The 13,546-nt window shown below is 32.0% G+C and overlaps 1 protein-coding gene across 1 annotated transcript in view; it reads left to right on the top strand.

Annotated features, from left to right (window-relative positions):
- LOC143053776 (intermembrane lipid transfer protein VPS13B-like) overlaps positions 1-13,546 on the top strand; it is an 86,231-nt gene that overhangs the window by 16,425 nt on the left and 56,260 nt on the right. The window contains exons 10-17 of the mRNA XM_076226556.1: positions 1,472-1,596; positions 2,146-2,321; positions 2,735-2,860; positions 7,366-7,527; positions 8,229-8,408; positions 9,713-9,891; positions 11,390-11,612; positions 12,239-12,456. Of these exons, the coding sequence (XP_076082671.1) occupies positions 1,472-1,596; positions 2,146-2,321; positions 2,735-2,860; positions 7,366-7,527; positions 8,229-8,408; positions 9,713-9,891; positions 11,390-11,612; positions 12,239-12,456 (1,389 nt within the window). The remainder of the gene's footprint in view (positions 1-1,471; positions 1,597-2,145; positions 2,322-2,734; positions 2,861-7,365; positions 7,528-8,228; positions 8,409-9,712; positions 9,892-11,389; positions 11,613-12,238; positions 12,457-13,546) is intronic.

Below are 13,546 nucleotides of genomic sequence, written 5' to 3'. Positions count from 1 at the left end.
ATGTAAAGAAATTATAATATATCAATTACAATTTAATTAAGAATTAATTATCTTGTGTGTGAAATTCAGTGTTTCTCATAAAAAAATATATTGATATCAGTATAATAGTCTCAGAGTTAAGCAACTTTAATCAATAGTTTGAAACAATCCATAAAAAATATCATAGGTACTTGAGGACAGGATCCTGTTATGAGCCCCCATAGTCCCTCCCCCTTCTTATAAAAAATCTCAGATTTTTTAAATATATATCACTTATTTGTACCATATATATACTAATATACCATATTTTTACTTTAAATATGCATGTTTACTATCAACGTGAATCTGGACTATAGAGCGCTTCGCTTTATAGTCGAGATTCACGTTGATAGTAAACATGCATATTTAAAGTAAAAATATGGTATATTAGTATATATATGGTACAAATAAGTGATATATATTAAAAAAATCTGAGATTTATGATAATAAGGGGGAGGGACTATGGGGGCTCATAACAGGTTCCTGTCCTCAAGCACCTATGAAAAATATAGGGAAATTTATACACCAATCATTCAATTAGATGTAACCAAAAGTCTCTTAATGCGTGTGGAATGCGTAATTTTTCCCTTTGGGATCAATATTCTTCTGTCAGCTGTTCCATCCGTGCGTCCGTAGTAATTATTGTAAAAGTACGGATTTCGGTCATAGCTGGTCCGGTTCAGATACGTAGTTTAGAAATCGGTTAATGGCGGACGAATGCAAGAAAATTTACAAAAATAAACGATGTTTGACAAGTTATTTGGAAAGGAACATGACGTTTTTAATGCAATAAATGGATTAAACATTTACTGGAGGCAACTTTTATCACGTTTAAATGAAGTAACAAACTTATTTTGCCGCCGAAATTTAGGTTGATCAAGGACGTATATTAGTTATACGTCCTTGGGTTGATGTACGTTTTCGAGTAACAAGCACCGGAACTTGCGGAAATGCACGAAGTGATAAAAAGTTGTATTTTTATCAAATAACCTGCTACACACTGCGAAGACAATGCTTCAACCTCTTTTCTAAAGATAATGAATCGTTTATGTCTGAATTTCTTTAATTATCAATAAAAAATTGATGTTTCATCAACTTGGTAAAAATTGAAAATGTCCGATGACGGAAGCGACTGAAAGCCAGTATCGTCAAGAACAGGGCGACTTGTTTTCGCTTTTGGGGGTCAAGGAAAGCGAAGTGACGGTCGGGAAGGCGACTTCTTCGCCCAAGTCGCCTAGTAGCGTGAGCCCTGCTTACTGGTGGTATTGTTTATAAATACACTTGTATAAACTAGATATCAATGGAATTAGTATTTTCTTGAGTTTATACTGAAATAAAGATAAAGTATAATTTTAAGAAAAAAGTTCTACCTTATTTTATTACATAATCTAGGACATAAAGTTAAAAGATTTAATTGCTTTTATTCATTTCTTTTTTTTATTTTTTATTTCAGTTATTTGATTTCTCTGCTGGTCTTGTAACCAAGGATACAAAGGGAGATAAATCACATGTTGTGACAGTTATTCCCCCTTGTAGTGGAGCTCTCTATACTAGGAAACTTCAGCTTACAATGTACTGGTAAGAAATAAAGCTGGTTCTCTGTTGTCAGTATAAACAGTATTTTATAATCAGCTGTATTATATAAAACGTGGGACAGTTGTAGCTGCCTGCTTTCAGGGAAATTGTACTTTGGCAAAGATACCTTACAATTAGTTATATGTCTTGTGTATGTCCTTTTCGTTATTTGGAGAATGGAATGGTGATTGGCAATCTTTGATTATTTCTGTTAAATTTATTAAAACCTTAATATACCTGCAATGATTAATACCTTGATATATTATATAGACACAGGTCCATTGTTAAAGACTGTATATTGACCTCTAGATGTCTTGGTTGATTTTGTCATTGGGTTGCTGTCTCATTGGTCATATAACCACATCTCTTTTATTTATCATTCATTCATAATTTTACTATACACAAGATAATTAATTGCTTATTGTAAAAACATTTGTCTATTGTTAACAATATGTTGATTTCGAGATGTCTTTTATTTTATAAGTATAATAAGTTTTTCCTGTTAATACAAACTGCTGTATCAATTATTCTTATGTATTTATTTTTATATAGGACAAATAGCCACCTTCCTAAAGTAGAAAAGATGTATGAGCTCCCAGAAATCTCAATTAATTTAAACAAAGCCAACCTCCTATTGATACTAGAGATCTACCAATCATGGACACAGAATTCACCAAGGCCAACAGATATAAATACTAACAGTCTAATGGAAGATGTTTTCACCATAGGTAAATAATAACTGATGATATTTTACTATAGGTAAACAAAATTACCAGGCATCTCACAAACTACAAAAAACTTTGTACACATTTTCCCTATGATATTATTTTTCTAATTGTAATGCCAAATTAGAGTTTTCACCCCAATTTCACAGTTCACTGAATATAGAAATGATAGTGTGAGTGTACTATTGACACAATCTTGTTTAATTTTATTTTTGCCGAAGCAAACTAAATGTAAGTAATAAATTTTAAATAAGTATTATGCTATGTTTATCATTTTATACATAAATCAAGCTGTTAGTTTTCTCTTTTGAATTGTTGAATCATACAACATAATAATCAGATCTGTAGTAATGACTATTTTCTATTATATAATGTGTACATTCTTGATGTTCAGTGACCTTTGACCTCTGTTGTAGATGACGACCAAGCAGTGTTACCATTACTTGAGGTGAATGTAAATGGTTTTGAGATGAAACAGTGTATCACATCATTAGTAACAGCTTACACTGGGACCTTGTCGTCAGTTCAAGTTATTTTGTATGGTAAATACATGTACACTTATTATTAATGTATCACATCATTAGTAACAGCTTACACTGGGACCTTGTCATCAGTTCAAGTTATTCTGTATGGTAAATACATGTACACTTATTATTAATGTATCACATCATTAGTAACAGCTTACACTGGGACCTTGTCGTCAGTTCAAGTTATTTTGTATGGTAAAGACATGTACACTTATTATTAATGTATCACATCATTAGTAACAGCTTACACTGGGACCTTGTCGTCAGTTCAAGTTATTCTGTATGGTAAAGACATGTACACTTATTATTAATGTATCACATCCCTAGTAACAGCTTACACTGGGACCTTGTCATCAGTTCAAGTTATTCTGTATGGTAAATACATGTACACTTATTATTAATGTATCACATCATTAGTAACAGCTTACACTGGGACCTTGTCGTCAGTTCAAGTTATTCTGTATGGTAAATACATGTACACTTATTATTAATGTATCACATCATTAGTAACAGCTTACACTGGGACCTTGTCGTCAGTTCAAGTTATTTTGTATGGTAAAGACATGTACACTTATTATTAATGTATCACATCATTAGTAACAGCTTACACTGGGACCTTGTCGTCAGTTCAAGTTATTTTGTATGGTAAAGACATGTACACTTATTATTAATGTATCACATCATTAGTAACAGCTTACACTGGGACCTTGTCGTCAGTTCAAGTTATTTTGTATGGTAAATACATGTACACTTATTATTAATGTATCACATCCCTAGTAACAGCTTACACTGGGACCTTGTCGTCAGTTCAAGTTATTCTGTATGGTAAATACATGTACACTTATTATTAATGTATCACATCATTAGTAACAGCTTACACTGGGACCTTGTCGTCAGTTCAAGTTATTCTGTATGGTAAAGACATGTACACTTATTATTAATGTATCACATCATTAGTAACAGCTTACACTGGGACCTTGTCGTCAGTTCAAGTTATTTTGTATGGTAAAGACATGTACACTTATTATTAATGTATCACATCCCTAGTAACAGCTTACACTGGGACCTTGTCGTCAGTTCAAGTTATTTTGTATGGTAAAGACATGTACACTTATTATTAATGTATCACATCATTAGTAACAGCTTACACTGGGACCTTGTCGTCAGTTCAAGTTATTTTGTATGGTAAAGACATGTACACTTATTATTAATGTATCACATCATTAGTAACAGCTTACACTGGGACCTTGTCGTCAGTTCAAGTTATTTTGTATGGTAAAGACATGTACACTTATTATTAATGTATCACATCCCTAGTAACAGCTTACACTGGGACCTTGTCGTCAGTTCAAGTTATTCTGTATGGTAAAGACATGTACACTTATTATTAATGTATCACATCATTAGTAACAGCTTACACTGGGACCTTGTCGTCAGTTCAAGTTATTTTGTATGGTAAAGACATGTACACTTATTATTAATGTATCACATCCCTAGTAACAGCTTACACAGGGACCTTGTCGTCAGTTCAAGTTATTCTGTATGGTAAAGACATGTACACTTATTACTTAATGTATCACATCATTAGTAACAGCTTACACTGGAACCCTATCATCAGTTCAAGTTATTTTGTATGGTAAAGACATGTACACTTATTATTAATGTATCACATCATTAGTAACAGCTTACACTGGGACCTTGTCGTCAGTTCAAGTTATTCTGTATGGTAAATACATGTACACTTATTATTAATGTATCACATCCCTAGTAACAGCTTACACTGGGACCTTGTCGTCAGTTCAAGTTATTTTGTATGGTAAAGACATGTACACTTATTACTTAATGTATCACATCCCTAGTAACAGCTTACACTGGGACCTTGTCGTCAGTTCAAGTTATTCTGTATGGTAAAGACATGTACACTTATTACTTAATGTATCACATCCCTAGTAACAGCTTACACAGGGACCTTGTCGTCAGTTCAAGTTATTCTGTATGGTAAATACATGTACACTTATTATTAATGTATCACATCCCTAGTAACAGCTTACACTGGGACCTTGTCGTCAGTTCAAGTTATTCTGTATGGTAAAGACATGTACACTTATTATTAATGTATCACATCATTAGTAACAGCTTACACTGGGACCTTGTCGTCAGTTCAAGTTATTTTGTATGGTAAAGACATGTACACTTATTATTAATGTATCACATCATTAGTAACAGCTTACACTGGGACCTTGTCGTCAGTTCAAGTTATTCTGTATGGTAAAGACATGTACACTTATTATTAATGTATCACATCCCTAGTAACAGCTTACACTGGGACCTTGTCGTCAGTTCAAGTTATTTTGTATGGTAAAGACATGTACACTTATTATTAATGTATCACATCATTAGTAACAGCTTACACTGGGACCTTGTCGTCAGTTCAAGTTATTCTGTATGGTAAATACATGTACACTTATTATTAATGTATCACATCATTAGTAACAGCTTACACTGGGACCTTGTCGTCAGTTCAAGTTATTTTGTATGGTAAAGACATGTACACTTATTATTAATGTATCACATCATTAGTAACAGCTTACACTGGGACCTTGTCATCAGTTCAAGTTATTCTGTATGGTAAAGACATGTACACTTATTATTAATGTATCACATCATTAGTAACAGCTTACACTGGGACCTTGTCATCAGTTCAAGTTATTCTGTATGGTAAAGACATGTACACTTATTATTAATGTATCACATCATTAGTAACAGCTTACACTGGGACCTTGTCATCAGTTCAAGTTATTCTGTATGGTAAAGACATGTACACTTCTTACTTAATGTATCACATCATTAGTAACAGCTTACACTGGGACCTTGTCATCAGTTCAAGTTATTCTGTATGGTAAAGACATGTACACTTATTATTAATGTATCACATCATTAGTAACAGCTTACACTGGGACCTTGTCGTCAGTTCAAGTTATTCTGTATGGTAAAGACATGTACACTTATTATTAATGTATCACATCATTAGTAACAGCTTACACTGGGACCTTGTCATCAGTTCAAGTTATTCTGTATGGTAAATACATGTACACTTATTATTAATGTATCACATCATTAGTAACAGCTTACACAGGGACCTTGTCGTCAGTTCAAGTTATTTTGTATGGTAAAGACATGTACACTTATTATTAATGTATCACATCATTAGTAACAGCTTACACAGGGACCTTGTCATCAGTTCAAGTTATTCTGTATGGTAAAGACATGTACACTTATTATTAATGTATCACATCATTAGTAACAGCTTACACTGGGACCTTGTCGTCAGTTCAAGTTATTTTGTATGGTAAAGACATGTACACTTATTATTAATGTATCACATCATTAGTAACAGCTTACACTGGGACCTTGTCATCAGTTCAAGTTATTTTGTATGGTAAAGACATGTACACTTATTATTAATGTATCACATCATTAGTAACAGCTTACACTGGGACCTTGTCGTCAGTTCAAGTTATTCTGTATGGTAAAGACATGTACACTTATTACTTAATGCACTGGTTTGTTTATCATGTTTATGGAAGCCTAAACAATTTTCATCAAAATTTTAGCATCAAATTAATAGGAGTATGATTATCAGCTATTCACTCTAATTACAAGGTAGATTAAGAATCTTATTCTTCCCTATAAGTTACCATAACTTCATTATTTCATTAGATATAAAGGCCAAAAGTTTTTCTCTGATACAGAAGCCATAAAAACTTTTTAACCCTTTCACCGATTGCTGCCCAGAGAGAAGCTACTCTGAGACGATGGCTTCCCTGGCTACTATTACTCAAGTGGGAGATCTTCATAATAAATGTCAATAAAAATTTGTTTGTAGTTATTTGTGTATTTATTTCATTCACTAACACCATGTTCACAGTTTTGTTCATGTTTTCATAATTTTTTCTTCATAAAATATTCAAATTTTCAAATTTTCGGCATTATCTAGGTGAAATTCTCAAATTCTGCTCTTTGACCCCAAATCATAATTTTTTAAACCAAAACGGCAAAATTTTGAAAAATTTTATGAGGCTGTACAAATTCCTCACACTGAACGATGTCCATTCCAAGTGTTTTGTACATAAAAAGACATTTTGATATGTCAAAAAAGTATACTAGTTTGGCTTCAATTCTTCCATATTCCCTCAAAAAAAATGTTCCCTCATTTCAAATTCTTGTAAATTCCGTAAATTTCCTCTGATTTTGACACGGTTTTCAACAAACGGAAGCACCATGTTTACACTTTCAACCGGGTATTTATCTAAGAAAGATAACTCATGTTTGCACTTTTTTGAGCGGGAAATATAAAAGAGGTATTCTGATCCCGGTAAAACGTGACTCATCGTCAGCTGTCTGAAGCGTGAATCCCGGTAAACCGGGACTCATCGGCGAAAGGGTTAATATCCAGGAACTATGACTGTGTATAATTCTGATTCTAAAGATGGTAATAAATAGGCAATATTTTTTTATAGATATACAGGCCGGATCTATAATTCCTGTTGTATGCTGTCCTGCCAATACCAACAAACTAATATCTACAGAATACTTTAGGAACCCCTCTCCTCTTACAGAAGATAAGAATGACTTCCTAACATTCACTGTACAGTTACCCCATGAAAAGACTGTATCGGATGGTTTGTATTGAATACTTTACAAAGATATTATATACATTTTATTGACATGTTAGACCAAAGTGCATTTTGTATGAAGCGTGGAAGCGCTTCATTTTCAAAAATGTGTGGGTGTTCAACGCTTTAACAACCCTATAGAATTATTAAAGAAGCTTTGAATTCGCATTGTCTGTTTTTATTGTTGTAAGATTGTTACAGAGTAGTATTTGCAAACATTTTAAATTCTATGTTAATTCAAGTTTTTCTAAATTTAAGGTGGAACTAATACATTGATATATTGGTCCCAGTATTACAAATGTAGAATTTTCAAATTAATAAAAAAAATTATTGGGATTATCTCCCTTTAACTGACAATCAATTTAACAACAAAATAATAATTTGCATATATTTTCTTTTAAAAGATAAAACAAAAACCTGAAAATTTGATAAATAAAGTGCATGCTGTTGTTTTGCTGAGAAATGATACCATTAATCTACACACTTATCCCCAAACATCCTCTCATTCTAAATAGTAGCAAATATTGAGAAATCGAATGATAAAACCTTAATTTAACATATTAGAAAATGTAGAATAGCTTTCACAGAACTAAGTGGATGTGTATTATTGACCCCTTTGTATGTGACATTTTAGGATTTACAGTTGTTTACAAAGCAGTAATAAGCATCTTCAGATTAAGTTATTAACAAATTGTTATATTTTCCAGTGCCAAGCTTACTGTTACTAAATACAGAAGGTGTTATATGTGCTATAGATCCATCTATGTCAGACTGGTTTGAGTATAGACCAAAGAAGAAAGAAACATCAACAGAGCACAAGAAAGAACCTGTACAGGTTGATCAAGCTATTGCCCAGGCAGCTTTTCCCTTACAGCATATGTCACAGGGTAGGTAAAAATAAAGCTTATTACAACACGTGTCATATATAATATTGTTATCTCATGTCACAGGGTAGGTAAAAATAAAGCTTATTACAACACGTGTCATATATAATATTGTTATCACATGTCACAGGGTAGGTAAAAATAAAGCTTATTACAACACATGTCATATATAATATTGTTATCTCATGTCACAGGGTAGGTAAAAATAAAGCTTATTACAACACGTGTCATATATAATATTGTTATCTCATGTCACAGGGTAGGTAAAAATAAAGCTTATTACAACACGTGTCATATATAATATTGTTATCACATGTCACAGGGTAGGTAAAAATAAAGCTTATTACAACACATGTCATATATAATATTGTTATCTCATGTCACAGGGTAGGTAAAAATAAAGCTTATTACAACACGTGTCATATATAATATTGTTATCACATGTCACAGGGTAGGTAAAAATAAAGCTTATTACAACACATGTCATATATAATATTGTTATCTCATGTCACAGGGTAGGTAAAAATAAAGCTTATTACAACACATGTCATATATAATATTGTTATCTCATGTCACAGGGTAGGTAAAAATAAAGCTTATTACAACACGTGTCATATATAATATTGTTATCTCATGTCACAGGGTAGGTAAAAATAAAGCTTATTACAACACGTGTCATATATAATATTGTTATCTCATGTCACAGGGTAGGTAAAAATAAAGCTTATTACAACACGTGTCATATATAATATTGTTATCTCATGTCACAGGGTAGGTAAAAATAAAGCTTATTACAACACGTGTCATATATAATATTGTTATCACATGTCACAGGGTAGGTAAAAAAAAAGATTATTACAACACGTGTCATATATAATATTGTTATCACATGTCACAGGGTAGGTAAAAATAAAGATTATTACAACACGTGTCATATATAATATTGTTATCACATGTCACAGGGTAGGTAAAAATAAAGATTATTACAACACGTGTCATATATAATATTGTTATCACATGTCACAGGGTAGGTAAAAATAAAGCTTATTACAACACGTGTCATATATAATATTGTTATCTCCATCCTAATGAAACTGACAGAAAACCACGTAAATCATACGTTTGAAATTTGTTATACGTCATGACGCTTGTGCATATGTTTTCAAAGCAGCAATTGTGAATTGATGCCATCAAAATTAAATAATAATTAATTATTCAATTAGTTTAATGTTCAAATGATGATACATTAGAATGTCAAATTGATTCCTCATAGTCTGTGATGATCCAGTGATTTATTTGTTCTTCAGCTTCCAGTACAGGATCAGTAGCATTAGATACAACATCTTTCACCAAAACTAAAACACATTCCAGAAACAGATCTACATCTCAGAAACCCACCAATAAGAAGACAGATACAAAGGTCAAAGATCAGTGGGGAGAAAAACTGGCAGCCATGTTTCCTTTACTGAGGATGCTTCAAGTACATGTAAGGTTTTTTAAATAAAATAATAAAACAGAGATGAAAGTTGGCAAGAAATTGATATTATTCAAAGATAAATGTTATTATTTGATAAACATTACTTTTAATATCAGATTAATACTAAAGCAGTATTAAGTACTAAAATCTATTTCCATGTGCCAAGTAGGAACCTAGTCAGTAGTTGAAACATTCTGATATTTTTATGATCATTTCTGTTTTAATAGTTTTATACATGTTTTGATATCTTAAATAATTTTACAATACAAGTGCTATATAATCCACTAATCACAACTTAACCTGACAGAACCTTGTTATTCAAATTTTAGATAGAGGCTCAAAGTTGTGCTATATTTATCAACCAATCACCACTTAACCTATAGCTAACAGACTCTTGTTATTCAATATTTCAGATAGAGGTTAAAAGTTGTGCTATATATATCCACCAATCACCACTTAACCTATAGCTAACAGACCCTAGTTATTCAATATTTCAGATAGAGGTTAAAAGTTGTGCTGTATATATCCACCAATCATCACTAAACATGACTTGTCACAGAATAAAAGTTCCATCATAATATAAGTTCCAAAAGGAAAAAATATTCTGGAACATTATTTCCACAGGAATAAATATTACAGAATATGTTCCTAACGGAATAAATGGTATAGAATATTTGTTCCAACATGAATAGATATTATTACAATATTTATAAGATCTTATAACAACGTTTTCATTGGAACTTCTGTTAGGTGGTACAAATATACGTTGACAGACTGACCCTAGTTATTCAATATTTCAGATAGAGGTTAAAAGTTGTGCTATATATATCCACCAATCACCACTTAACCTGACAGTCCCTGGTTATTTAATATTTCTGATAGAGGTTAAAGGTTGTGTTATATTTATCCATCAATCATCACCAAATCTGACAAAACCTTTGTTTTTTAATATTTCAGATAGAGGTTAAAAGGTGTGCTATATTTCTCTACCAATCACCACTTAACCTGACAGTCCCTGGTTATTTAATATTTCTGATAGAGGTTAAAGGTTGTGTTATATTTATCCATCAATCATCACCAAATCTGGCAAAACCTTTGTTTTTTAATATTTCAGATAGAGGTTAAAAGGTGTGCTATATTTCTCTACCAATCACAACTTAACCTGACAGTCCCTGGTTATTTAATATTTCTGATAGAGGTTAAAGGTTGTGTTATATTTATCCATCAATCACCACCAAATCTGACAAAACCTTTGTTTTTTAATATTTCAGATAGAGGTTAAAAGGTGTGCTATATTTCACTACCAATCACCACTTAACCTGACAGTCCCTGGTTATTTAATATTTCTGATAGAGGTTAAAGGTTGTGTTATATTTATCCATCAATCATCACCAAATCTGACAAAACCTTTGTTTTTTAATATTTCAGATAGAGGTTAAAAGGTGTGCTATATTTCTCTACCAATCATCACTTAACCTGACAAAACCTTTGTTTTTTAATATTTCAGATAGAGGTTAAAAGTTGTGCTATATTTATCCACCAATCACCTTTACACCTGACAGAACCCAGTGTAGACATTTCCCAGAATCTGATGTCAGCTGTTACATCTAATACCTTACCTCCCACTTTAGTGGTCTGTCTACCACAGATTCACATCACTAGTTCTGGTATGAAATCTATGTCCTGTATACAGGAGATACCTGTTAACTCTATGGAAGGATCATTAGTTGGTAAGGTTATATTGCACAATGAAAAAGATATTTTACGCAAGTTTTTCCTCAAATCAAGAGTTTATGTTATATGCCAGGGCAGAGGGAATCATACACAGAAACAAGAACACAAATATTAATGGACTTATAACAACAGACAACATTATATTGAAGAAGCATTGTTTCATAATTTAATTAAAAGACCCATTACATAAGTTTAACTATAGTGAAATTTTTGTTATTATTCTAAAATAAGGAAATATATAACAAAAGCAAATAAAATTTATTATCTACTGTTTATTCTTTATTATTCATGTGATATCAATTTTCATTGATTTTGTGGATAAAGAATGTATCAATACTTAAATAAGAAAAAAAATCAACAGAATTGAGAATAGAATGGGGCAATGAGACAAGAACCTAACCAAAGAGTAAAAATCAATTGAAGGCCAATAGCAGGGATCGACAATAACACTTGTCTGATAGTCATGTACCAGAGTAAAAAAAGGTTGGACCTGTAAAAGCTTGTCCCACAAAACAAGAAAAATAGTCCTGTATAAAATAAATTAAATTCAACTTGTTGATCACAAAAAACAGAAGGTAAAACAAATTATTATATTTTTGTGTAACCATTATTTATGATACAGGAGAGAAGTTGCCATGGAGAATGGTATTGAATCATTTTTGTGTACATACGATACTCTCTAAACAGACTGTAGTACCAATCATAAAACCTACGACTGTCAGCTGTACAATAGGTGTCACCACAAAGTATAACCCTCCCACGTCAGACAATATATCATCTCTAGGACTGTGTCTACATACTGATATGCATGCCGTTGTCATGGCGATATCTAAATCTCAGGTATATTACATCAGTTTCAAGGTGACACACTTTTGACCTTTAACTTAACATATCAGTTTATTTGTTAACACCTTTCTTCTCTATTTTCATTGTACTGTGCAAAAATTTCCTTCTTTCACAAAATTTGTTTTGATCAGACTTAAATACATGGAACTTCTCTGTTTAACACAAATTCTTTTGGTGGAACACATCTTATTATGGGTAAATTAAGCAGGTAAGAAAAGCAAGACAGTCATTACAACTAAATATTACTAGCCATCACAATAGGAAAATGACATTAGTGTCCCTTAATGAATTTATAATCCTATTCATTAGACATGATAAAATGAAACAAAAGTTTGAAAGGATTGCAAATTTTACAATGTTTTCAATTTGTGATGCCAAATAATGGCTCTCCTCAAATTGCTTTTTTTGTAAATTGTGAGAAATGAATTCAATATAAGTATAAATCATTAAAGTACTTTGTACTCCTGATGTGTGTTACAAAAGACTCATCAGTCACGATCCAATCAAAATGTTTCATCTACAAAAGACTCATCAGTCACGATCCAATCAAAATCATAAAAAGACAAAATCAAGAAGAAAATAATATGTGGTGTTAAATAGTCTTAAAATCACTAAAAATGTCAACCACTATTAAATATATTACTTTAACAGTACTTACAAAATAAACAAACCCAATGAATCATTCCAGAACATTCTTATTTCTCTGTTATTTTTATATATAAAAAAGAAGATGTGGTATGATTGCCAATGAGACAGCTATCCACAAAAGACCAAAATGACACAGACATCAACAACTATAGGTCACCATACGGCCTTCAACAAAGAGCAAAGCCCATACCGCATAGTGAGCTATAAAAGGCCCCGATAAGACAATGTAAAACAATTCAAACGAGAAAACTAATGGCCTTATTTATGTAAAAAAATGAAAGAAAAACAAATATGTAACACATAAACAAACGACAACCACTGAATTACAGGCTCCTGACTTGGGACAGGCACATACATAAATGATGTGGCGGGGTTAAACATGTTAGCGGGATCCCAAAACTCCCCTAACCTGGGACAGTGGTATAACAGTACAACA

Source organism: Mytilus galloprovincialis, chromosome 12 (assembly GCF_965363235.1).
Source record: "Mytilus galloprovincialis chromosome 12, xbMytGall1.hap1.1, whole genome shotgun sequence".
Lineage (NCBI taxonomy): Eukaryota > Metazoa > Mollusca > Bivalvia > Mytilida > Mytilidae > Mytilus > Mytilus galloprovincialis.
Note: the sequence above shows the minus strand (reverse complement) of the source record. Positions and strands in the feature narration are given on the sequence as shown.